At 40.9% G+C, this 27,744-nt stretch overlaps 2 protein-coding genes across 2 annotated transcripts; one reads left to right on the top strand and one right to left on the bottom strand.

The window, feature by feature from the left end:
- Window positions 1–1,715: 1,715 nt before the first annotated feature.
- On the top strand, window positions 1,716–27,458 carry mysm1 (Myb-like, SWIRM and MPN domains 1; the record flags this gene model as incomplete). The annotated part of the gene is made up of 20 exons (XM_084067313.1): window positions 1,716–1,771; window positions 4,549–4,621; window positions 4,737–4,807; window positions 4,946–5,041; window positions 5,551–5,629; window positions 5,939–6,037; window positions 6,533–7,121; window positions 8,135–8,384; window positions 9,419–9,549; window positions 10,220–10,323; window positions 18,779–18,856; window positions 18,983–19,065; window positions 20,100–20,154; window positions 20,443–20,493; window positions 22,517–22,591; window positions 23,037–23,225; window positions 24,141–24,273; window positions 24,615–24,720; window positions 25,422–25,479; window positions 26,739–27,458. The coding sequence occupies 20 exons, from the start codon at window positions 1,716–1,718 to the stop codon at window positions 27,096–27,098; spliced, it is 2,736 nt and encodes a 911-aa protein (XP_083923439.1). The 3' UTR covers window positions 27,099–27,458.
- On the bottom strand, window positions 12,941–16,609 carry LOC311052146 (C-C chemokine receptor type 5-like). Its single transcript, XM_084066968.1, has 2 exons — window positions 16,583–16,609; window positions 12,941–14,142 (listed from the first exon to the last, which is right to left on the bottom strand). The coding sequence occupies exon 2, from the start codon at window positions 14,124–14,126 to the stop codon at window positions 13,050–13,052; it is 1,077 nt and encodes a 358-aa protein (XP_083923094.1). The 5' UTR covers window positions 14,127–14,142; window positions 16,583–16,609; the 3' UTR covers window positions 12,941–13,049.
- Window positions 27,459–27,744: the final 286 nt, after the last annotated feature.

A 27,744-nucleotide genomic window follows, 5' to 3' on the forward strand; every position in this document is an offset into this window, starting at 1 on the left:
GAGGCCGTTTAGCATGAACAGTAGCTCAAAAGTGATAAACAATGCATCTGAGTGTATCAGGAGACACGATGAGGAGGATTTGTGGAAAAAAAATGAAGTTTGGAGCTGTTAAAATAGGCGAATTTGGGATATCCAACCCGGCTCCCATTTTGCCAACTGGGGGGGGTCTGGAGACTGAGCGACAGGGGGATTCTTCGACTGAGTCAATGGCCGTTCCTACGCTGGTGAGTGATTTCAGACACATCAAAGATACAACTTAAAATGCCCGGATGTCTCCTTTAGGGTCATGTCAGTATTCCAGTTGTTGTGTTTTGTGTATCTGATGTTTCTTGATGCCACAGAACTAAAAGAAAATATATGGTTTAGGCGGAAATTGTGAGAAAAAAAAGGTTATTAAAGGTTTGAAGAGCTCCAGTGACCACTGTACTTATCATACATAGTCACCAAAGGGCTCGAATGAAAGCTCAAAGTGTCCCCTTAAAAATGATACCAAACATAAAATATAAAACATTGTAATATGCCCTGAACGTGAGCCAATACCAAGATATGCACATGTGTCTAAAATGCCATTTTTCAATGGGGGGTGGTAACTTTAGCAGCTGATAACCCCAATTTAGCTGGGCCTCAGGAAGGTCTATCATACAAAAATAATATCTAGGGATGTATAGGAATAAAAAAATCCCAACTAGAATTTGCCATCCCAGGTGGTAGCGATATGTGAGATTTTGGGGTTTGGCCCAAGGACTAATAGAGTTATAACATAATATGGGTGTACCTTATTTAACGTTCCTGGATGTCCCTCTGGACATTCCTTTTCCACAACTTTACACAGACTGTCGTGCAAAGACAATCTCAGACACAAGTTACACAAAGGTTTGTTTTACCGCAAACTTCATACATTATAACCTTTAACTCTATGATTATAACACAGACTTCCTGTATCACGTTCACTCCGCTGTGTTTGTTTGGCTCTCCCGTTTCACAACACATTCCTTGGATTCACACCGGAGGAAATGGAGGGATGGACACCAGAGTTGCCAGTTTGTGTGAGAGAAATAAGCAACCAGGTCTATGAAAACAAGGCAAAAAGAAGCAATTGATCTACAAGCTCACAGCGCGTTGCAACTTGCAATGTGACGCACTGTGAGCTTGTAGAGCTGCTATTTTTTTTTAAAAAGTGGAAAATGTAGAATATTTTTAAAAACACAAATCTTGTATGGGACTATGGGGGTCCCTGGCATAAAACATTTTCAGATGGGGGGGGGGGTGGTCTTGGATAATTATTACATAATAATTTGGGGGGTCCTTGATATGAAAATATTTTGGAACCACTGGTTTAAACATCATTACAAGCAACATCACAGAAAAACAAGCCCAAATTCGCTTATACTACGCGGACATGGCAACACTGCCTGTGTCCATCCTTCTCTCTCATCCGGGTTAAAAGAAACACACACTACTACTCTGAGTTCCTACAGATTGTTAAAAGGCCCCATAAATGCTGGTTTGAGAATATAAACAGAAAACATTATTTAAAAAAAAGAAGGACTCCCAATGAATGAAATGACCATGAATTCCACAGTGTATTTTTTATGACCCGAAAGAAGAAACTATGTAAACTTCCCACCAGCAGGGTTCGCTGTCTGGACACGTCCACTGTGCTCACCCTATGATTCTCTCTTGGCCCGTTGTTTGTTATTATCATCCAGTAAAACATGGCGGACGAGGTTGATGTTGACATCGAAGGAGACGAATTCGATGCCGATCTGGGGTAAACAGCGCGTTTATTCGCTTCGTTCAGTGTGTGTCCGTATCGTTGCTTGTTGCATATGAATTATTATGCCCAGTGAATGAACGTAAAGGTATGATAATGCATGTGAGGGCTTTGCACTGCAGACTAGTTGATGTCTCATCATCAGCCAGGCTGCCCAGTCTTAATGTCTGCCTCCTCCTGTAGACACACCATGTCCTAACCAGTGGTGTAAAGCAGTGGTTTTCAAACCTTTTCATGTCAAGGACCCCCAAATCGACACTTATTAGCCCGCGGACCCCCATTTCAAAAGATAAGACAGGGACCCCCATAAGACAGTTTTTTTTTTTTTACAGCTCTAGTGATTCTCAACCATTTTAATTTCAAGGACCCAGTTTGACATGCATTAGGCTACGGACGGACCCCCCATTTAATGGCATTTCTATCTCTGGGACCCCAATTTATATTGTAAAATCTATGTCAATTTAACTCTGAGAGTGTACAAATGGAACGGGTCCATTTGGTTCCATTTGTACACTCTCTGAGTTACAGACCCATAAGGGTCCATTTGGTGCCTAATCTATCATTTAGCTGGGGACCCCCCGGAACTCCCTCAAGGACCCATGGGGGTCCCCGGACCCCACTTTGAGAACTGTAAAGTACATTTAATCAATTACTGTACTTTCAATTTTACTGTAATGGAGTATTTCCAATTTTCAATACTTTTATTTCTCCACTACATCTCTGAGGCAAATATTGTACTTTTATTCCACTACAATAATTTGAAATCTTGAGTTACTAGTTACTGTGTAGATTTTGATTATTATTACAAAACAATAACATACATTAACCACTTCAGCCCTAATTATACATTTTGGCCATTTGAAAATAGCAGATCTACAAGCTCACAATGTGTGAGCATTGTATGACGCATTGTGAGCTTGTAGATCTGCTATTTTCAAATTTGAGACATTCTATGCATTTGAAAACTTGTGAAATGGGACATCCTGCATGCATATAATGAGTACTTTCTTCTTTTGGTACTTAAATACATTTTGATACCAATACTTTTGTACTATTACTCAAGTAAATTTTGAATTCAGGATTGCAGTAAATTTTGAATTACATTGCAGTATTAATACTTTTACTTAAAGGGATATTTCACTTTCAAAAAAACTTTTGGTCGTTTTATAGTCTACTCAGGCTTTTGTGAGCCCCCCAGACCGTTTTTAAGTTGCTTGATTTAGTATTTAGATATTTGATAATCATTTTATCAGACACGCCCCCTTCCTATACAAACCCATTGTAACTTCAAACTCCATTTTTAACATGTTAGATTCATCAAAAACACCCGTCCTTGGTTCTGGATCTCCTTGGATCCCTCCTAATACGCGAGGGGGGCTTGTTTTTTCGATAACTCTTTTCGTTTATTTTTAATATTTTTTTGGAAAATGAAAACAATTAAATAAATGGAAAAAAAAGAAAAAAAAAAGAAAAAAGTTATCGAAAAAACACGGCCCCCTCATGTATTAGGAGGGCAGGGTGAGTCACAAGAACCAAGGACAGGTGTTTTTGATGAATCTAACATGCTAAAAATGCAGTTTGAAGTTATAATGGGTTTGTATAGGAAGGGGGCGTGTCTGATAAAATGATTATCAAATATCTATATCTACTGAATCAAGCAACTTAAAAACGGTCCGGGGGGCTCACAAAAGGCTGAGTAGACGATAAAATGACCAAAAGTTTTTTTGAAAGTGAAATATCCCTTTAAGTGAAAACATTGAGTACTACACCACCACTGATCATCAGCAAGGCTGGCTTGTTTTAATGTCAGCCTCCTCATTCACACCATGTCCTAACTTACTGTACAGTGTTGATGATGGGGTACAGGGGTCCTCAAATACAAGTCTTAAAGGTCCACAAAGAAAAAAATCAATGAGACAAAGGTCCAGACTTTATATGTATAACTACACAACTAACGTATATGACTGTTGTGTATGCTGCTGCTGTTTGATTCATTTTTATTGTTCCCTTATTAGCCAACTGTCTTATTTTCTATTTTTCTTTTATTTTTTATTATGCTGATGCAATGACTAAATAAGCCAAACAAACGTAGGTTTTATTCTTGTGTCCCTGTACACGAGATTTAAAAAACACTTTGTAAATGACAGTACAAAAATGTTTAATCAAATCACCAGCCAAATATTTCAGTTTCTACTGGTTGCTTTGGAATCTGAGAGTGGGATTTGCTTGATTTTACCTGACATCATCTCCTCTTTGTGTTTGCCTTCAAACATGATCACTGTCACTCTTCACAATACGTGGCCGATCAGTATGGTTGAAGTAAGGATGAATGCTTATCGTTCAGTCCATTCCTCTTTGAAAGGCCGATGTTCAGAGCATGGCATTTTTATTCACGTTTGAAATCTAGACTTCTACTGTTGCTGAACTGCTCTCAAAACTAAAAGTACCGGAAGCTGTAGACCCGAAAGTAAAAACACGCTGTGCACTGTGTGAACTCTCAATGAGCCCAATACGTAACGTCTTTTGGACTAAAACAAATCACACACAGTGAAGCAGTGGCACAACGCACAGTCAAACAGCTGCATGCAGTGGATAAAAAGGCGATTTTGACTCGCGGTAGATACGTAGATAATAGGCTACAAACAGAATCCGGAGATAGTTGTGGTCCGGGTCCGGACCGGAGTCCGCCTATTGAGGATTGAGTAGTTGGACAGGACAGTTAGCTCTGGTCCAGAGATATAGGACAAAAACAAATGTTTCTTTCTATATTTCAGTGACTTGGATGGAGGCGGGCTACTCCAGGACCAATTCTTGCAGTCTGCTTGGAAAACCAGCACTGGAATATTGGTGAGTAATATTGAGTTAAAGACTTAAGTTGACTATATGTTGTATACTGTCTTGTAGGCATGTTTGGATATGTTTCTGACTTTGTTCCTCTTCTTCTGCTCTCTCTTGTCTGTAGCCATGGGAGCTGGACAGCTCTATCAGCCCAGAGAACAGGGAGGTCATTGAGAACATGCTGTTGGAGGAACAGTATCCTTTTATTTTCCTCTAGTCTAACACCTCACAGCAACACACCTGAGTGATGCACCATTATGCAGACTAATTTCTTTCACTAATGCTACAGGGATTTTCATTTGCTCAGCTGTTGGACCTTAACCACGTTCTCAGATATTATCTGACAGGCCGGGAGATTCCCAGGAATCACGTGTGGCACAGTGACTCCAAGCAACCTAGAAGCGACAGCCCCAAGTCCAAAGTTAAGAAGTAAGTCTAGCTACGTATTTTCCAGTGGTGGAAAAAGTACTCAAATGTTTTACTTAAACGCCAATACTGCAATGTAGAAGACATACTCTGTTACAAGTGAAAGTCCGAAATTCTAAATTTACTTGAGTAAAAGTTCAAAAGTATTGGTATCAAAATGTACCAAAAGTAAAAGTACTATAATGTTTGAAAATAGCAGATCTAAAAGCTCACAACGCGTCGCACCGCAACGCGTTGTGAGCTTATAGATCGGCTATTTTCAAATAGCCTATGTATAAAATAGAGCTAAAGCGGTTAATGTACAGTATGTTTTATAATGTAACAATTTGTATATGGAAAGTAGCAACTTAAGTTTTCAAATAATTGTAGTGGAGTAAAAGTACAATATTACAAATGGAAATACTCCTGTAAAGTAAAAGTACCTAGACATTTTACTTTTACTACTGACATGCGCTTAAATGGAATGCCTCACTTCTGTCTCTGTCCATGACATGGTCTTATCCTTTGTTCAGGTCTCCCGCCAAACCCTCAGCTTCAGGCTCCTCTTTCCGCTGGTCCCAACAGGAGAAGGAGCTCTTTGAAGAGGGAATAGTAAGACCTCTTAGCGTGTTTTCAACACATAACCTTTTTAGCTCAGCTGACTGCCTCTAGGACGTGAGGACACTGTCTTGTGGACAGTGCAGAATTAAATATTAGCTGTGTGTGTGTGTGTGTGTGTGTGTGTGTGTGTGTGTGTGTGTGTGTGTGTGTGTGTGTGTGTGTGTGTGTGTGTGTGTGTGTGTGTGTGTGTGTGTGTGTGTGTGTGTGTGTGTGTGTGTGTGCGCGTGCGTGTGTGTGTGTGTGATAACAAGCTGAGTGGTTGTGGTGCAGCTAGGTGTCTAAAGGTGTGTGTTTCTGCAGGCTCAGTTCGGTCGAAGGTGGACCAAGATTGCCAAGCTGGTGGGCAGTCGTACAGTTCTTCAGGTCAAAAGCTATGCCAGGCAGTATTTCAAACAGAAGGTGAGGCTTGTCTTAACTCTCCTCTCTAGAAGGATAATGCTAAATAATGACTGCGTAATGTGCAGTTTTACACGCAATTGAAGTGAAGTCAATTTATTTATAAAGCACATTTAAAAAATAACAAGTGTTGACTGAAGTGCTGAACAATGAAGACAAGTTAAATCAGTAAAAAATCAATTATGAAAATATTATAAGATGCATGAAATAAATATAAAAATATGTTGAAAGTATAATATAAAACACATGGCGTAACATACGTTAGTTCCATCGATCCAAGGTGGAACACAAATCGATTGATTGATCATTAAAATAAACATTCTCTGATAAGGCATGCGGCCCACCCACCTGACCACTTAAGGCTGCCGTGTTAAGTGTCCAGAAGGGTGGGCCGCGAATGCTTTCAATAGCTTCACGTGGGCCCTGATCCAGAAAAGGTTGAGAGAGCCACTGGTCTAGAATATGACATACTCATTTCATGTATATATATTCCTGCAGGCCAAGTCAGAATCCAGAGCTGCAGCTCCCCCCGCAGGCCCGGCGGTGCAACTGAACGCCTCTCGGTCCAACTCTGACCACCCGTCGGTCCTCGTCAACGCCGTCCGTATAGAGAAGCTCTCTGACGACGAGAACGCGGAAGTGGACATCACTGATGACCTGAGCGACGAAGGAGATCATCTACAAACTGAACTCAAAACTGAGCCCTGTAGTGAGCCATGTACTTCAGAAAGGCCTGCAGACATAGATAGGCAGGTAGAGAACTCTGAGCCAGGGGAGAACACACAGGCACGGTCCGTCCAGGATGACACCGGTCTGGCCGAGGGCCATAAACATAGTCTACCTAGTCACAGATCTCCATCTCAAGCTAACGTTCAACCCTTATCCACCAGCTCTCGTCCTGACGAATGTGCTGTGAGCGAGTTTAAGGAGGAAGACGGAGACGGGGTCACACAGGACCCCCAGCGAGGCCCCCCAGGGACAGAGTCACAGAAGACAGAGCCGTGTGACGCTCCTCAGAGCCTGAGCTGTCCGTCTGAGAGCCCAGAGGAAAGACTCGGACAAGATGAGTCCTCCAGCGATGGAGCAGGTAATCCATAGCTACTTATTATTGTTTTATTTTTTTAAAGGAGAGAAAGACGATCAACTTCCCTTTGTATCTTTATCCGAGACAAACAATGGGAAAGCTTTTTGATTTATTTGATAAATTCATGATACAATTCACCGAGGTGCATAGTACAGTAGAGTTATCAGGATGGCACAAAAAGTTGAAAGACTTAATTCCGTTGCTGTCCCAACATAAATAATAGCAACATAGTATCCAACTGATAACACATTTGTTATTCTATTATAACTAAATAAAGATATTGTAATTGTAATAATAGCATTCAACAACATAGACAGTCATAAAACCAGTGCACAAGAGATAAATGAATAGAACATTACATTTAACGCACCCAATACCAGCCATACCAACAAGGTCCAGTGCAGACCAACCAGGGGCCCATGACTCTAGTCTAACTTGCCCATCAGCTAATTTTTCAACAGCTGTTCAATGACTGGGCAAATTTAATTTAATGTGGGATTTTGTTCCGCTCCTCCCCCCCTGTGTATTGGATTGAGCTTCTACCTACCTTGTTTTTTTAGGTTTGGTGGTTTAAGATCAGCTACACTAGCCCTTGGTAGTCACTAACATTCTGAAAATAACCTTTGAAGTATTTTGGGCTTTGGTCTTTTAAAATGTTATAGACCATAATAAGTGTCAGTTGTTGTATTCTACCTTCCACGGGGAGCCAAGTACCTGAAGTAGTACCTGAGTACTTTTTTTTTTTTCAATGAAAAATCTCTGGCAGTGGGCAAACGCGGCCAGCAATAATTCTGGCAGTGAATGAGTTAACTAAAATCTTTGCTTCTGGGGGGTCCCCGGAACAAAATATTTTGAGATGGGGGTCGGCAGCCAAATACATATCATTTTGGGGGTCCTTGACATGAAAAAGTTTGAGAACCACGGATATAGAAACATAGGTTTTTCAGAAAACTGTTGTGATTTAGGAGACATGTAGAATCGGCTTCAGGTCTTAATGGGTTAATACCCGTTTTTAGATAATAAGGCCAACGGGGGTCAGTTGGCCTCGTATACACCAGGAGCAGAAGATGAGGAGGAGGAGGACGACGAGGACGAGGAGGACGACGAGGAAGAGGCGGAGCTTAAAGCCCCGGAACAGGAAGTAGAGATGGACATGGACACCATCGCTGAGGATGAGAAACAAGCAATCCCAGAGTTTTTCGAGGGACGGTCATCTAAGACCCCAGAAAGATATCTGAAGATCAGAAACTACATCCTGGATCAGTGGTAAAAAACATCAGCATTACATCCGCTCACCTCATCTCTCACCCAAACACCCTAACTACTTAACGAGCAATTATCTGTCATCTAGATGAGAATAACCTATGTATAACATGTGTATATATGCATGGATTAAAGTTCTGCAACGCGTTGTGAGCTTGTAGATAGGTGATATTTCACACTGGTTATTAGTTATTTTAAGATTAAATAGTATTTTCAGTGCAAAAAGAAAGAGAAAGAAGGGCTGCAGAGATCATTCAGTGGCTCTGAGATAGGTGCTCTTTGGTGACACAGGTAGGGTCATATAAGCAAAAAGGATTTCCAAAGAAGTACTGCTTGCCAAAAAGGTGTGAAATGCAGACTTACAAAGAAAAAAATTCCAAGGCACTCCGTCTCACGTGAAAAAATGTATGAATTTATTTAGAGCAAGGCGAGTATGATCAACACGTTTCGACCTAGAAGGTCTTCATCAGGGTCTATCTGGCATTCTGGCTAATCAGTCACTTAAGTACAGCCGTGGATGATGTTTCAATCAATCATGTTAGTACGTTATTACTGTACGTCATTATCACATTTAAATGACAGTTAAAATGAGCACAATTGCCCCAATAAATGAAAATAAAATAACATCAAAAAGAAACACCCAGAGTGACAGACACCCCAAAACAATTCTATAAAATAACATACTGGGAAAACAGAGTAAATATAATCACAGTGTAGTAAATATTTGCACTGTAAACCCAATATTTTCAGTGATCAAACTAGCAATAGAATAAAGAGTGTTTGAAGAGTATTTGAATTGGTCAAACTAGCAATAGAATAAAGAGTGTTTGAAGAGTATTTGAATTGGTCAAACTAGCAATAGAATACATTTTCAGAAGCATCTTCCATTAACCCTAATGGTCTTGAATATTTCATAAAAGCAAAAGTTAAAGCCTCAATCTGCTATTTCTTCAACTGGTTGTAGAACACTTAATAGCAACATAACAAATCGCAGGTTAGGACTTGGGCTGACATAAATGTGTCCAATTCTTCACCAGGCTAAAGAGCAAGCCGAAGTACCTGAACAAGACATCAGTGCGCCCGGGCTTGAAGAACTGCGGAGACGTCAACTGCATCGGCAGAGTACACACGTACCTGGAACTCATAGGAGCCATCAACTTCAACTGTGGTAAGCCGGCTGGGCTTATTAACTCACTCAAAGCTGCTTTATACTTCTAACAAAAGTGGACAGCAGTGTTGATTTCGTCAACTAAAACGATGACGAAAAATGTTCGTCGACTAGTTTTTTCACTGACGAAAACTAAATAAAAACCAAATAAAACATAAGCTGTGATGACTAAAACTAGACTTAATATATTGACAATTTCGTCAACAAATACAATCTAGATTAAAATGTTAGGGAGGGTCTAGTGGAGAAGAGATCCACTAGAACTAAAAGTCGAGTCCTTTTATGTTTGGTTGCGCTCGGGTGTTGCACTCTGAAAATAGCAGATCTACAAGCTCACAACGCGTCGCAGCGCGACGCGTTGTGAGCTTGTAGATCGGCTATTTTCAGCATGCAACCAAGTGTAAAATCAGCCATTACGACGCCATCAAGGCACCGACAAAATACATTTTAGTCGACTAAATCAACTGTTTATTTAGTCGACTAAAATCTTATGATATTAGACAAAAACTAAAACATTTCAGATGACTAAAATATGACTAAAACTAAATGGAAATGTATTCAAATTCTAAAACTACACTGGTGGACAGTGTCAGTGACATAAAAGTTCTATGTCATTTTGTTAAATCGACGTTGCCTGTTTCTTTCTCTCTCTCCCTCTCCCCCCCTGTAGAGCAAGCCGTCTATAACCGGCCAAGGGTTTTGGATCGCTCCAAGCATAAGGAGGGGAAAGACATCCTAGAGGCGTACCAGCTCGCCCAGAGACTCCAGAGCATGGTAGGTGTCCATTAGTGCCTAAAACCCATTGGCAATGGCTTTGTGACCATTTCTAGGGGATCCCTGATGTTGTCAAAAACTGCTGATATTGTGCTGGACGTACATGAACATACATAGAGTTCCATTATACATGCTACCACTATCGATCAGAATCAAAAATCAACTTTATTATCACATCACAGGTTTACAGGTGTAAAACAGTGGGTCAAATTTGTTTTTGTGCAAGCTCCATTGTTTTTGTTATTTCCATAAAATGAGAAAGGGGAGAAGAAGGGGGGGGGGTGCAAGAGGAAGAGAGAAAGAGATCAATAAAAAAAACATGTATCTACATATTTATACATAGTATATCTATCCAGTGCAGTAAGTACCTGAGGTACGACATAAGGTACGTGAGCCAAGCAGATGATATATATATACTGTACATGATATGGACGTTAGTTACGGTGCACGAATAATACAAATATGTGCGCTGTACATGGGATTGAGGTGCGGCGTGTTCGGTTCGACCACATAGTTCACATTGATGCAGGTGCACACATGTCATGCAAAGCTCGGACACAGAGATTCGGTGTGTCGTCCACAGGCCACACACACACACACACACACACACACACACACACACACACACACACACACACACACACACACTGCTTGACTTTGTCAAGCAATGATCAAAAGTCACTTAGGCTCATCTAGGCTTTATTTCAATTGTAAATATTTGGAACAGCGTTATTATTATTACAAAAGTTAATTAGATAATGAGTTTATGGCAAAAAAATAAAGTGGAAATTGTTTACATTCAATTTGCATGGTTTTGACATCGCTGGGACCACAAATGCCAGGACCGAATTTTGGTCCCAGTCTGGGCCTGGCAGCGTCCCCAGGCCCAGTCTTTGCATTGGCCCTGCAATGCAGTTATTGTTTCCACCCAGGTTTAGCCCATTCATTGAATTTAGAGTGACGTATCAGTGGGTGGAGATCTCTGATCGCCTGGCTCCCTGAGACTAGCCCTGATAAGAACAACATATACATACAGATGAGTTCTTCTTGAATACTTGTAAACCATATGAAGTATTTGAAAATACTATTCGATCGTGTGTGTGTGTGCGTGTGCGTGTGCGTGTGCGTGTGCGTGTGTGTGTGTGTGTGTGTGTGTGTGTGTTTGCTTGTGTCCATCAGCTAGTAATCAGCAGTAGGGATGGGACAGGTAGGAGACGGGAATCAAATTATTAGCTTAGGAATGCGACAAAAACAAAAAAGAATCCATGGATTCAAGGTTTCTTTCATATGGTGTGCAATTTCTAGAAAATAAGTCATTTTTTGGGTGAACTCCTCCTTTAATCACATTAGATTCACAGATTAGAGATTTTATGTATTTTCCCCACAAGTTATTTTCATTCAAATGAAATGTGATTGAACTTGCACTAATAATGACTTTAGTTGATTTTTCACTCTTTAAAATATAGTATTTCTTAATTATTAATAATTACAGCTTGTAGATTGTCTATTTTCACGATTTTAAATTGTTTTTAAATAATAATAAAAAAGGAACATACAAGATTTCCACCCGACAGCGATAATATATAGCCTATTAAGGTATGGTTCTGTATCAGTATATGAGTCAGTTTTTGCAGATTTCATTCTAATTGGCTACTATGCCTGCATATGAATTTCGTGGGCCTGGGTAGGTCACCCTGGCTTGGCGGAGATATGCCCTGTTGCGCACACTCCGCACAGTAGCAGTACAACAGCAGGTGAAAGCAATTCACTTAAACAAGGGACGTGTTGCGCACCAAAAAACGGACTAAAACTGTCACATTCTAGCTGCTGAAATAAACTTCCCATTTAGATCATTGTTGACAAACGAACAGAACATGGATGTGGTTTGCAAAAGGATTATTTATTTCTTGTCCATCAGAGCGGTGAGGTCACTCTTTTGTATGATATTGATAGCCTAAACTTTTAATTTGTTTGCAGTTATTCAGTTGCTTGCTTTATATTAAGACTCATAATTTGGGGATTTCGCTGTATTTTATCAGATGTATTCATCTTTTTTTGCTGTTGAAAAAAACATCGGGCACATCGGTCTGTAGGACTACGGAATCCTCTCTCTCTCTCTCTCTCTCTCTCTCTCAGGCTAGAAATCAAACCTAGCATTGATTAGTTCAACAGGCTGCGTTAGATTTATCTCCTGTTTGGCCCGGTAATGCTTTTGTGTCGTATTACACTGTGTCGTGGGATTCCGACAGTTCATAGGAGGCTCAAAATCAAACCTGCATACCACTGTGCATGTTGTAGCTGCGCAGCTCAACCAAAGGGACTGGTGTCTAAAAAAAAACGTATTGACAGGAAAATCGCACAGAGGAAAAACTGTGAAATCAGTTGCTGGGCGCAGCTGGGGCACCACGGCCACTGTGGCCGTGAAGGCATGTCATTATTCGAGGGGCACACTGCCAATGAGAGAGGCAACGACGGCCATGGCCGCCGAGGCCGCCGTGAAATTCCTGCCCTGGTTGGCACGCGTCGTGAGCTTGTAGATTGGCTATTTTTGGCGAACGTTCCCCCCAGAATAGGGATGCTGGGGGTTCAAGTGGTTAACAAAGTGGCATTCTAACTTTTAAGCATATTTTTATTATCGCAATAATATCGTTAATCGCAGTTATTTCTGCCACAATAATCGTGACGTGTCATTTTCATATGGTCCCATCCCCAACCAGCATTAGTAATCAGTGATCAGCGGTAGTATTCGGCGTTCTCTGAGAGGTGGTGCTGGTGAAGCTCATCCGTCGCCTCAGACAGGGGATCTTCTTGGCCAGCAGTCTCTTGAAGTGGCCCTGGAACTTCTTGCCCACGAAGGTGTAGAACACGGGGCTGACGCAGCAGTACAGGTACGCCACGTTGCGCGTCACGTACACGGAATAGTCCAGCGTGTCCGACTCTGCGCACGACTCGTCGCGACCGGAAGAGAGCCTAACGGCCTGCAGGAGGACGACGGCGTTGTAGGGCGTCCAGCACGCAAAGTAGGTGAAGACGATGATGAAGATGAGCTTGATGGAGCGGCACTTCTCCTTCATGCGGGTGTTGATGATGCGGACGGCGATGCTGACGTAGCAGAACACCACCAGGAGGAAAGGCAGGAGGAAGAAGACGAGGAACTGCTGATAATAGCCGACCTGGCGCCAGAGGTTCATGACGGCCAGGTCGTATCCCGTCTCCTCGCACATCAGGCCGTTTTCTCGGTCCTCGCGTACGCTCGTGAAAACCAGTTCTTTGAGACTGGCTAAGACGCTGACGCCCCAGACCGCCGCCGACGCGCAGACGGCGTAGGTCCTCTTCCTGCTCTTGGATGCGGCCACGGCGTGCACCACGGCCAGATAGCGGTCGAACGTCATGAGCGTGAGGAAGAGGATGGAGCTGTAGTAGCCCACGTAGTAGGCGCTGCTGACTATCTTGCACATGGCTACGCCGAAGATCCACTCGCCGGAATGGTAGGTGGCCCAAAAGGGAAGGCTGGAGGCGAAGAGGAGGTTGGAGACGACCAAATTGAGGAGGAGGATGTTCGTCACGGTGTGGAGCTTCTCGAACTTGTAGATGATGAGGAGAACCAGCCCGTTGCCAACGTAACTGAGGAGGAAGTTGACGTAGTAGAAGACGGGGATGAAGCTAGAGCCGAACCGGTTGACGTCGGCCTTGGAGCATTGCTCGACGGGGCCGTCGACCACAGTTTCTGGGTCGTCTGTGGTGTCATAGCTGTCGTTAAACATAGAGAGGAAGTCATTGTAGTTGTCACTGTTGTTCTCCATGGCTGAACGATTCAACCTGTTGTAGAGAAGCACACAGACACAACAAAATGGTTCATCTTCAGAAATACTTACATTTTTACTGCAGAAGTTGAGGTGGATCACATTAAGTATAGAAGAGTATCATTATTTTCTCTTGTATGTAGAGAAGAACGGATTGGATTTGGTGTGCGTTTTAGACCAAATCTGTCTGAGTAGTAGCAAAAATGTGGAAAGTATAGTCAGACAGAAATGGGTGGCGCCTTTATTTGGGGGGGGGGGGGGGTATTGTACAACCTACCGTTGAAGAGTTACAGCTCTAAACGAGAAGCTCTGTGTTATAGCGCCACCATGAGACCGGTTTAAGAAATGTGTGGTGAAGGTTTTTCTTCGGCCTACATGGAGTGTGCATGCAAAGTTTCACGCCGATCGGTGCCGCGGTGCCAGAGATTAGCTGTTCCAAGCCATACAGATAGATAGACACACAGACACATGGACAGACAGGGGCGAAACATAATCTCCACCTCCTGGCTGTTCCTACCGGGCGGAAAACAAATAGAAGCTGCAGTATCTGACAATCAAAAAGAGAATTAGCATTTTCAAGCCATGCCGTGTTAGGCGGTCAGATGGGTGGGCCATTTTGAGATTTTCCAGTGGGCCCTGGCTGATCCAGAAAAAGTTGGGAACCACTGCTTTAACCCATTGAGACCTGAAGCCGATTCTACGTGTCTCCTAAATCTCAACAGTTTTCTGAAAAACGTATGTTTCTATATCAGTGGTGCTCAATCTTTTTCATGTCAAGGACCCCCAAAATGATATGTATTTGGCCGCGGACCTCCATCAAAATATTTTGTTCCAGGGACCCCCCAGAAGCAAAGATTTGAGTTAAAAATGTTCGCTTTAAAAATATATATATTGAAAGATTTGCACACATTTTCACGATTTTTCAAAAATAGCAGATCTACAAGCTCGTAGCGCGGCACTCGGTGCCGCGCTATGAGCTAGTATATCTGCTATTTTTTAATAGCCCAAAGTGTAAAATAATGCTTTTTAGCTCAAATCTAAAAATGACACTGTTCCAGGTCTTAATGTTAATCTGAGATTCAAGATTGTACAACAGACTTATTGTGAATATGCAGTCAAAGTCATTGCAAGCACTAGCACTTAGCTAGTATTTATGATTTAATAGGTGTGGGAGGAAAAGCTATAGGCTTTAAAATTAAATAATGACTGTTAAGGGCTTTAATTTGTTGCAAAATACTTCCCCTTCCTGAGATTCTAACTCCTTTTTCTGTAGAACTTCTACGACCTCTGACTTCTCAGTAAATGACACATTGATGTGTCATCTTTGGTCAACAAGTCATTTAGTGCATTGTTTCTCAAACAGTGGGTCGGGACCCATCTTTGGAACGGGGAGCAATTTTTATGGGTTGTGAGTAAACATATATATTTTTTTTCCGTTTCTTACATTTAAAAAATACATATATTTAAAAACATCTTAAAAAGTCAAAACTAAAAAACGACTTTTCATCAATTAAAAACAATTCCAATATTTTTCAAAAGTATTTCATTAATACAATGACATACTATTACTAATACTAATAATTTTCATAAATACATTTTAAAAAAAGTGTATCTACAATAGTAGATCTACAAGCTCACTGTGAGCTTGTAGATCTGCTTTTTTCACTAGTTTTAGTCCCGGGGAAACATCTAATTTCTCTTTTGGGTTTGGGAACCACTGGTTTAGTGCACTGTTTCTCATCTAGTGGTCCACTAGTGGTCTCCTCTTGGCTATAGTGGAGGACAGGGACAGAGTCGTATGTCATTTTCTGGCTCCCTGTACAAATTATTCAGGTATGCCAGTGTGGAAAACTGGAAATACTTTCTCACAGTGACATGTGGTAACAAAAGGTTATTTTGTAGTACTTTTGGAATTGAAGCATAAGCCTCCTCAAATGACCACTGATAATGATGATTATGTCTTTAATTCCCCTGTCCTCAAATAACATGTTACCAAAATGAAACAAAATAAAACTTATGGGAATAAGATAATAGAAGAAACTTCACTTTCCTTCATTACTGAATGCATAGTCAGGGACCAGATGATGCAATACCTTCACGGACCATACATAGACATACAAAAAACACAAGGTAAATCGATTCACATGTACAAAGATGAAATGCATGATGCCAGAGATTATGTGTGGAAGCCAGGAGCTGAATACAAGAGCTGTGGCGATGGCTTATTCATTTAAAATGTCATGCATAATTGGAAATAACGTGTCCAAATAAATGCAAATGCAACATAAATATTTCTGTAACATCTGACATTCATATTGGTAGATATCTCATACTCCTGGATTCACATTTAAATATTTATCATTCACCCAAGACAGCTGAATAGGTATTTTCCAAAAAAAAAAGCCTGTTTTCTGTGTTGAGTTCTGAAAATAAAGAGTGTGTCATGATAAACTCACCAGTGTTGAGAGAGATCAAGATCCCGAATGGTAAATCTGTCAGCTGTGAAACCACATAGTACAATTTCAGTAAAGAGGAACTGCCCTTCCTCATCAGTGGTAGAAGAAGTACGCCGATGTTTTACTGGCAATACCACAATGCAGATTGCAGAAATACTGTTATATGCAAAAGTCCTGTATTCAAATATTTATTTAGAGTGAACGACGCAACCTTTTCGAACATAGCCGATCTACAAACTCGCAACGTGTCTCGTTGTGAGGAGTAGAAGTATGAAGTATCATAGAATGGCAATACTCAACTAAAGTAAATGTACCTCATAATTGTACTTATTAAGTATAGTACTTGAGTAAATGTACTTACTGTAGTTACTTTCCACGCCTGTTTAAGAGTCGTCTTTAAACCCCCCAGGATGTGGTTTGACATTCATCTCTGTTGTTTTTTTTCCAATACAGCTGAATTTCAGTTATAGCTAACCAAAGTGGTTAGCTATCTCACACACACACACACACACACACACACACACACACACACACACACACACACACACACACACACACACACACACACACACAGATTTGTATTACTATTCTTGTGAGGCCATCAACATTCAAGAACGTCAATTTTATGAATGCCTTTATTTTGCAATTGTTTGTAAGTTTCAACATCCATTCTCTTGTGGGGGTATTTGGTCCCCACAAGTATAGAAATACAAGTACACACCGCACACACACACACACACACACACCACAAACCACACGTACGTACGCGCACACACACACACACACACACACACACACACACACACACACACACACACACACACACACACGCACGCACACGCGCACACATACACAAAATGCAATGAAAACTTCACTTGCTGAGCAATATCAATGTCGATCTTAAAGTATGTTTCATCTTAATGTTATTACAACTATTGAGTCACACCTGTGGAGAGCAGGATTTATGCCAGATGCAGGTTGGAGGTGTGAACCGTAGCTGTTCCTGCACAACATCGCTTTTGGTTGGAAACCTTGTATATCCATATTTAAACTTTTTACGTTTTCGTAAATGAATACCCTATACTTCGTCATACTACAGGTCACACATTCATAAATATTTAACCAATATAAGAGCCTTTGACTAAATAATAACTACATTCAGGATTCTTAGGGTTTTTTTTTTCTATGATATACATACAAGGTTTCTGCCTGACGTTAATATCTGTACTCATCTAGTGTGTGTGTGTGTGTGTGTGTGTGTGTGTGTGTGTGTGTGAGTGTGAGAGTGTGAGAGAGTGATACGGTTTCCAAGAATTGTAGTGCTGCAATATAGAGGAGAAGTGACATTTGACCACAAATGCACAGAATGTTATTTAGATAGCACATTGTTTAGACAGTTTCTGCACCACACACTGGTATCTCCACCAGGCTGGACGGCCAAAGGCCGGAGATAATGTTTTCGCCCCTGTCCATCTGTCACTTTAGGCCGTACAGTGAAAATGTTTGGGAGCCTGGGGGTAGGAAGCTCTAAACAATATCAAGCAGCAGTAGAATGAGCTGTTGGGCATTGGCAGGGCAGCAAACCACATACTCAGCTGCACTGCTCCTCCCACACATGCATGTTCCCGACAAATGGGGCACCATTTAAAAGTGAAATAAACAGGCTTTTCCACAGTACAAAATGTATTGCTAAGAAGCATGGTTGCCAAAGAGAAATAATCTGCCAAACACAAATGTCCTATGTGTGTACACACACACACGCACACGCACACAGACACACAGACACACAGACACACACACACACACACACACACACACACACACACACACACACACACACACACACACACACACACACACACACACACACACACACACATCCACATCCACATATATTAAAACATATATTATGTTTTAGGTCTTCCTTCAGGACCTTCAGCTACATGACACTGACACATGCACTTCATTGAATGCACTACAAGGACCTCTGAAAAGGACATCATACAGATTTTTAACATGCTACTATTTTCAGGCTTTTTGTGCTCTTTCCCCCCCCCATATTTTACTTCTAATTATCTTTTTCCTCCTTGAACTGCAAACGTGAAAGCCTTCCTAAACAAGAGTTTCACCTCACTTTTACCTGTACCTGTGCTGCGACAATAAAGTTGATGATCGATTGTTTTTGCTGTGTTGTAGCGCACAAGGAAGCGTCGTGTGAGGGACATCTGGGGAAACTGGCGCGACGCTAAGGATCTGGAGGGCCAGACATACGAGGTACAGTAGAGAGCCATCCACTGACATGCACACACTACCGCACGTACTGTATGCATTTATTTGCATAGTTTGTTGTATTGTTGTAGTGACCGTTCATTTGTGGTGGTGGGGGTGGGGCACCTTTAGCATCTGAGCGCAGAGGAGCTGGCTCTGCGCAGAGAGGAGATGAAGAGGCAGCCTAAACCTTCTAAGATGTCCAGACACAGAGGGTGAGTCTCTGGAGGATTTGAAGTGGTCAAACTAGTAGGGCTGGTGAATTAATATTCGAATATCGAATATTCCTCAAATATGGGGAAAATATGTATATTCGAATATGAAAATTAATATTCGAATATACATATATATTTTTTAATGTTTATTTGACAGGGACACTACAAAAAACAACGTATCAAGTTATAAAAACAAACAAAATATATGTTTTATTGGATCCGAGCACTCGATACATTGTTTTTTGCATTGTTTCTGTCAAAAATAAAAAATGAAAAATATTTTTCTTTTGATTTTTTTTGTTTTTGTTTTTTATAATAATAATAATAATACTATTCGAATATATTAGAATATCTGCCAATTTTTAAGACCAATATTCGAATATAATTTCTGAGGAAAGTTGACAGCCCTACAATCTAGCAATATATTCAGAAGCATCTTCCATAAAACCCTAAAGGCCTCAGATATTTCATAAAAGCAAAGGTTGGCTGTATGTAGTAACAGCAAGAACATTATTACTAAAACATCATAATTCTACATATTGTGTTAATGGTTTTGGAAACAGTGCTAGTGTGGGGGCTCCTTTCTCAAATCACACATTGGGACTTGGCCATACAACTTTTTTCAGTTGTGAGATATTTCTTTTGTGCTTTAATCCATTTTGTTTGTAGCTTTACGCCTGATTTGTATACACCGGCGTCTGGCCCTGAAAATAACAGATCTATAAGCTCACAACACGTTGCAGCGCTGCAGTATAAATCACACTTTAAGGCTGATTTATACACACCACCCTTCTGGTCAGAAGGGTTTGTGTATTCTGTTGTCGAGCAGAACGGTAGAAAAGATAAAATAAGAAAAACTGTTATTGATCCCTGGGGGGGGGAATTCAGGTGTCAAGTGTATCGGTATTCTAGTGGTTAAATGTCAATAACAGGTTTTTGGTAACTTAACTAACGTAAATATTATCTTCTTGTTCCTCTTTTTCTCTCTTCTTACTATCTTCTCTTTGTCTGGTCTGACTATCTTCTCTTCATAGATCTTTTGATCCTTTCCAGCTGATTCCATGCCAGTGTTTTGGAGAAGACATGCAGGTCAGCTGTGCGCTTGTCTCGTCGTTCAGTTAATAATGTAGTAGTGATAATCACCAGAGATGGGAGACTTTGTTTCATTAAAGGTCTGAATGTTTAATCATTCTGACTTGCTAACCACCCTCTCTAAACTTTCTTGGCAAGTTTAATGAATTTTAAATGTGTGACCATGTTGAGAACCCTAGACGTCTAGTTGTCAGCCGCTAACATCCGCCAGCAGTTTGATGGCTACTAGATCCTATCATTAGTCATATGAACTAAGAGGTAACCAGTCATACGCTCTTCTCTTAGGAGCCATTCCAGGTTATAGCGTGTGCAGAGGCTCTCCTCATCATGGACATGGTATGTTATTATTCATTTACTTTGTTCACTTGAGCAGTGATTTGAAATTAATCAAATACTAGAAACAGTGCTCCTCGGAAAAAAATGTGTTTAGCAAAAATCTGCTTGCTGGTGACGCTATAACAGGCCAATGTGAAAAGGGTGACATTTCTTCCTCGGTCTAGTGGGAATTTGCGCGCAAAGTTTCACGGCAATCGCACGCTGGGTTCATGATTTGAGGTATTTTGTTCAAAACGAGCCGCTCATGCAAACTTTAGATGGCAATGTTAGCCAATCAGGCTGGAATATGAAAAATGTGAAATCCGTGGTGACCACATGACCAGGGGTCATCATCACCATGCCAGCTTGTGATGGACATTTTCATCAATATTTTATTTTTGTCACGGACATACTGTACAACATAAACTAAATAGCGTATGTATGTATGTATGTATGTATGTATGTATGTATGTATGTATGTATGTATGTATGTATGTATGTATGTATGTATGTATGTATGTATGTATGTATGTATGTATGTATGTATGTATGTATGTATGTATGTACTTACTGAGTATAGGGCTGATTCAAGAAGGTTAGAACAGAAGGGCCCCAACAGTCTCATTGTGGGCATGAGATCTATTTAAGCACTGCCTTTTCATCTTATTATAGGCCACTAGTTCAAATAATGCGAAGAGATGTATAATTATGAAAAAACGTGTTATGCACATCAAACAATAATAAAAACATGATTTTTGGGACTTAAAATACTGATGATTGCACTTGACTTGATATTTTTATATGGTAAAAATGGTTGACATTTCTGTTCCTTACTTTATTTCTCAGTTCTCTGTCTGCTGGAAATTTGTGGTTTGTCCGCAAACTGTCTATCCAAGTTCTCTTTCTTCACCATCACTGTGCAGTTCTGAGACAAATACTTACACACATATATATGGCTCAGTTCCTTATTAATTTTTCTCAGTTCTCTGTCTGGCTGGGAAGGTCTAGTGAAATGATTTGTGGTTTTTCAGAAAGTGTCTTTCCAAGTTTCCTTTCTTCACCATCACTGCATAGTTGTTGCAATTAATTTTCCCATCAAAAATAATTTGTTGTATACCTTTTGTCTCATGACGTCTGTTCCCAAACTCATCAGCACAGCACACTGCTCCACTATTTTCTTGTTGTTCACATTCAAACCAGCAAACCTGAGCACGGTTGGACGGTGGACAATATGAATGTTTTTGTCTGGGTTTTCAAATTGCTCCACAATGGACGAGCTACACTCGTTTTCTGTTTGTTATGGTACTGTAGTTTCAACAGTTGTGGTTTAAGGTGAACAAGTATTCAATGTTGATGAGAAAGTCTTAGACCACGCATAGGTGGTGTGACGTAAGGTACACCAGTGGAACAATGAAAAGCTATTAGACTAAAATAGAATAGACTTTATTTGCCATTTGCACGAGTGCAGAGATTTTGGAGCTCAGCTCACAGGGTCGGCATTAAAAAAAAACAGAAAATACAGACAAGACAATGTACGGACATGTTGATGACCCCTGCGCATGACTATGAGATACTGTGTACCTAAATCTGTAGGAGTGATATAAAAAAATGTGTTTTGCAAAAATCTGCCTCCTGGTGGCGCTATAACAAGCCAATCTGAACATGTTGAGGCAGAGGTCGGACGGACACACGGACAGACGGACCGGGTGAAAAACATTGTCTCTGCCATGCCTTCGGCCTGGCGGAGACAATGAAGTACTGAAACGTGGCCTTATTTAACGCAGTAACATTAGATACAAGAAACGAAAAATACTAATGATTATAAGTGAGATGAGAAGCATTGTTTCAGAATGCAAAGTGGAAAATAAATCCTCAAAATGAGACGAGACTTGTACCTTGAACTATGTTCTTGTGCTTATAGGATCTGTTTTTACACCCTCATGTTTAACCACCAATAGCATCCTTAGTTTGGGCAAAATATGTTTTTATGTACAGTGCTTACAGGGTTAAATGAATAACTCTGTGAATGCATGTCTCTCCTCAGCACGCACACGTGTCTCGGGGCGAGGTCATCGGTTTGCTGGGAGGCACTTTCAGTGAGGACGACAAAGTACTGAAGGTAGTAGTGTTGATTTTGACAACAAATTTTTATTTAGTTTTAGTCATAGTCTTTTGAAAACAAATCCATTTAGTTTTAGTCATATTTTAGTCATCTGAAATGTTTTAGTTTTTGTCTAGTTTCAGTCGACAAAATATCATAAGATTATAGTCGACTAAATCTACAGTTGATTTAGTCGACTAAAATGTATTTTGGCGGTGCCTTGATGGCGTCGTAATGACTGATTTTACACTTGGTTGCATGCTGAAAATAGCCGATCTACAAGCTCACAACGCGTCGCAGTGCACACCCTAGTTTTTATTTAGTTTTCGGCAGTGAAAAAACTGGAAGGTAGTTGCTGCAGAAAGCAATAACAATATGGAAGTCGGAGATGAAACGATAATCCACTTGAAGGACATTCATTCAAACACTGTGTCTGTCTGTGTCTTTATGTGTGGGGGTGTAGATCTGTGCAGCAGAGCCGTGCAACAGCGTGAGTACAGGTTTGCAGTGTGAGATGGACCCTCTGTCTCAGACCCAGGCCTGTGAGCTGCTGTCAGCCCTGGGCCTCAGTGTTGTGGGCTGGTACCATTCACACCCCACCTTCCAACCCAACCCCTCTCTACGGGACATACACACACAGGACCAGTTCCAGGTAACACGACTGCAAGTTAAAATTGTGCGTCTTTGCCTGGCTGTGTGTGTGTGTGTGTGTGTGTGTGTGTGTGTGTGTGTGTGTGTGTGTGTGTGTGTGTGTGTGTGTGTGTGTGTGTGTGTGTGTGTGTGTGTGTGTGTGTGTGTGTGTGTGTGTGCGCGAGCGAGCGTGTATTTGGTCCCCAAGCATGTGATGACACTTTTGAGTATTTTTGACAGTTCCGTTTTAAAGGAAGGGGAAGTCCAGCGTTTTACCTCCAGGTTCTTTTGCAGCTGTCCAATAAGATGTCCTGTCCCAAATCGATACATCTTAAACGTGTAGACTGAGCATCAATTATTCATTTCTAATTACTGACACAAACCCTCCCTCCAGCTGTCACACATAGAATAATCTTAGATAGAGAGACCTTTATTGATACTGTACGGTACAGCAGGGTAAGAACATTACACAAAAAAACACCATCAATAATGAACACTAGTATATGACAGTATACACCCTCTACCATAACCTGCACTGTGCAGGACGAATATAATAAGAATGCACACACAATAAACATGGCAGAAGTCCTTACATTATTGTACTGGTGTTAATCTTCAATAGGCACTCAGATGGGAGTGGGACTCATTTACGTATATCATTGTTGATTTTGATTGCAAATGTTTCACTTGCCATGTGACAATTTGTCATTTTCATTGCGCTTGTGTGTTATGTTATTTTTTTTCTGCCTTTGCTTTGATTTCCTTTAAACATTCGTCATCTCTGCACCGTTGACACTGAGGTCTCAGCCCTCAGTGTGTCCTACGAGAATTAAATAAAGGTTAAATAAAAGGAGAGGGAGTGCGGGCGAGGGAGTTGGAGACAGAGAGGAAGACAAAGCAGAGTGTGTGTTCTTAGTGTCTGGCCTGTCTTTTCCAGAGTTACTTTTCACGTGGTGGAGCTCCCTTTATAGGGATGATAGTCAGCCCATATGACCCAGCCAACGCCTCCCCGCGATCTCAGACCACCTGCCTGTTGGTGAGAGAGACCCAGAAGCCCTCAGGCCCACAGAGTATGAGACACACGCGCACACACACGCACACACACACACGCACACACACACACACACACACACACACACACACACACACACACACACACACACACACACACACACACACACACACACACACACACGATCAGTAATTATGCTATGAAAGTGGTTGTGATCAAAGGTATTTTAAGCTGAATCAAACCAACAGCAGTGATAGCTTCATATCACCGTTTTGTAATCAAACCTGTGACATTTCTGTTATAGTTCCATGATCAATACATATGGTTTTAAGGACAAACATTGAAAATGGTTCAAAAGATTGCTTCCTGATCGTTCTGTGCCTGTCTGTTTGTCTCCAGAGCTGCCCTACAGGTTTGACTTCCTGTCCTCCCAGGACGTCCCAAACTGGAATCAGTTGATGAGGAGAGCCGAGTGGATCATCACCAAATACTCCCTGGCACCTGGGTGAGAAAGAGACAAATCATTACACTCAAAAAGACACTCAAACAAAAGGCTGATCATCAGCGTACTTCTAATGTGAACTTTTTTGTTTTTGTCTTTTTTGGCTGGCAAGCAATAAAGCATAGACTGTGCTTTCATGTCTATCTATCTAGAGGCTTTTGACCCGAGACAACATTTATCATGTGGTTTGAACTAATCTCATCAGTTGTAATACTTTTGTTTTCCTGTGTGGTGTACATTGATTATGCTATTGAATGAGTTGGCGACACCCAGGGAAGGGCTGTCACGATTACAAATTGAAGTTGATGATTACTTGTCACCCAAATAATTGCGATTAATGATTTTAATTGTGTGTTTGGCAAATAACTTAAATATACAAAGAAGTTATTGACATGTATGATGTCAAATTTGCAGAAATAGCTGATCTACAAGCTTACAACGCGTCACGAAGTGGCGCGTTGTTTTTTTTTTTTTAAATGTGTGAGCATTTTTCAACATGGAAACGATTATGCAAAAATAATTGCGATTTTACGATTGTGTAATAATTGTGACAGGCCTAACCCAGGGTAGCTGGACCTTTTATACTGTAGACACGGGATGTTAGCCTAAAGGATATCTACACTACTACAGTGTTAATTTAACACTTGACCCCATTTCTTGATGGTAGAATAATGTGAACTGGTATGTTTCTGTTCTGGGGTCAGGTGTGTGCAGATGGACAGGTTTTTCAGAAGGGACTCCCATCTCACCTGCTTGGAGAAGGTCAGTCCCTCTACTGTCTCCGTCTTCCAGTGGTTCATGGTTTCTCAAACGTAGTTTTGTATTTCTACATATAAACCAGGAATATGTGCTTCATGGAAGGAAGTAAATGACACACATTTCAACAAATTCCTTGCATATGGAAGAATTTATAAATATGGAAAACAATAATACAAAATAATATATAATATACTGAAAACGGTGCAATGTTCTATATAAATGCAAGACATAATGGACCCTTTGCTAAGCCCCACCCACTCCACTCTGGTGCTTCTCACCCATTGACATGCATGTTATATGAGCTTTCAAATCTCTTCTTAATCTAGTCAACAAGGCCTGCAGTAGGCTATGCACTGGAAAAATGTGCATGACATTATTTCAACAAACTAAAAATACAGGGAAATGTTAGAGGGAGAAACAGTTTATCCAACTCAATCCACTTTAACATCATTATCACCGGACAGGAGTTTTCATGTACCACACGGTAAGACTACAAATGGTAGCAGTTAATAAATAGACAAACAAATGACTTAATATACTTTAACGTGCGGAATCCAAAATCCAGCCAACATGTACAAGTTGCGCTGTGATTCTGAATGTCTGGTGTGTTGAACTTGGAACATGGTCTTTAGAAGTTACTGACTGTCTCCATAACACATACATCTGCTATCAAAAATATTAACAGCCCAAACTACATGTGTTTCTAAACATGCTTCTAAATCTAATGGTGATTATTTCAGGATACACCATGCCAAACTAACCATTGGCGTTAACACAAACAGCATCAGCATCAGATCACTGCGGATTTGTACACTGTTTTATATGATTTGCACCTTTGTCACGATTACGGTCATTAGTATTATTGCCATCACCTGGGCGGGTGAGTCGAGTAACTTTGCCGACGTTAACTTATGTATGTGTTCAACAACACAGCCATGCAGCCTTGCAGTTTAATTGCAGATTTGGGTGAAAAATGCACCCTCCAACCGTTTTCTGGGTACGTAGAATCTGTTGCTTGCTCATTGTCACTATCGCATTATCGTGGTATTCCTATTCTTGCTATTATTGTTGCAAATTATTGTGTGTGTGCGGGCGACAGCTGACAGGTGACGGAAAAGTGGCAAACCATATGCAAGCTTAGCAACGGTTGCTAAGCTTGCATTAGACTCGCTGTTGGGGTGGGATTTAGCGAAGGGCCCCCTTGTCTGTGATGTTGTTAGTATCCTATTTTCACCCAAATCTCTTTCCACATCAACTCCTAGATGCTGTCATCTTTGGCCAGGTACCTAGAGCCCCTGCCAGAGGGAGAGGGAGACCCCTTTCTCACTCAGATCCAGAACCTTTTCCAGTGTAACTTTATCATCCAGCGACCTGCCGACCAGGATGAGGGAGGAGGAGTTTTAAACGATTCCTCTGGACCAATGGACTCTGACGACTTCCCCTTTGATCATCACTCAATGGATATGGACAGAAGCGAGGGAGGGGACTCTGATATAGGTTCTGTTGAGGGTGCTGGCTGGGACGTAGAACCCACGGCACCGATGACTAACTCTGAGAAAGACCAAAGTCCAGTGTTGCATCTAGGCTCTGTGTTGTTGACTGGACATGATTATTTACTATGATTCCACTTTGACACTATGTTTACATTTTGTAGTTAACTGTGCTGTATTGCTTAATAACAAATATGCTGTAAGTTGTGTTGCATTGTTCTCATTACATTACATTGCATTACAGTCATTTAGCAGACGCTTTTATCCAAAGCGACTTACAATAAGTCTCAAGGTATGCATTTTCTTTAAGATCAGTGACTATGTGGACAACTTTGAACAAGTTTTAAGATGAAAGTATACAATACTGTACCTCAACCGACGTGATTGACCATTTTACATGTATGTAAAAAGTATGTTTTAATGTTAAAGAAGCTAAAATAATTAGCTTCTTTATTTTTAGCTCATCATTGTTTTAACCTGCTTTCAAAAATAAAACCCCGTATTATATGTTGTAGTACTACTGTATTACTGCAGATTACTTTATATTTGGCAAAAGATAGTTATTATTTCAGATTTCAAGACACTATTTTAGCATACTGTAAACGATTAAAAGTGTTAAATATCTCACAGATAGACTCTAGGTGGTGCTAGAGCACCTGCCCTTTGCCCTCTGGACCAAAAGTGCCCTTTTGAAAAAGAAATGTCTGTGCACGCCACTGGTCAAAGTTAAAAGGGTGGGTAGTGGAGAGAGGAGATAGTATTGGTAAGACTAAGGTTA

The sequence above is a fragment of the Gymnoscopelus microlampas genome (genome assembly GCF_963454915.1).
Source record: "Gymnoscopelus microlampas genome assembly, chromosome: 9".
In the NCBI taxonomy this organism is placed as follows: Eukaryota; Metazoa; Chordata; class Actinopteri; order Myctophiformes; family Myctophidae; genus Gymnoscopelus; species Gymnoscopelus microlampas.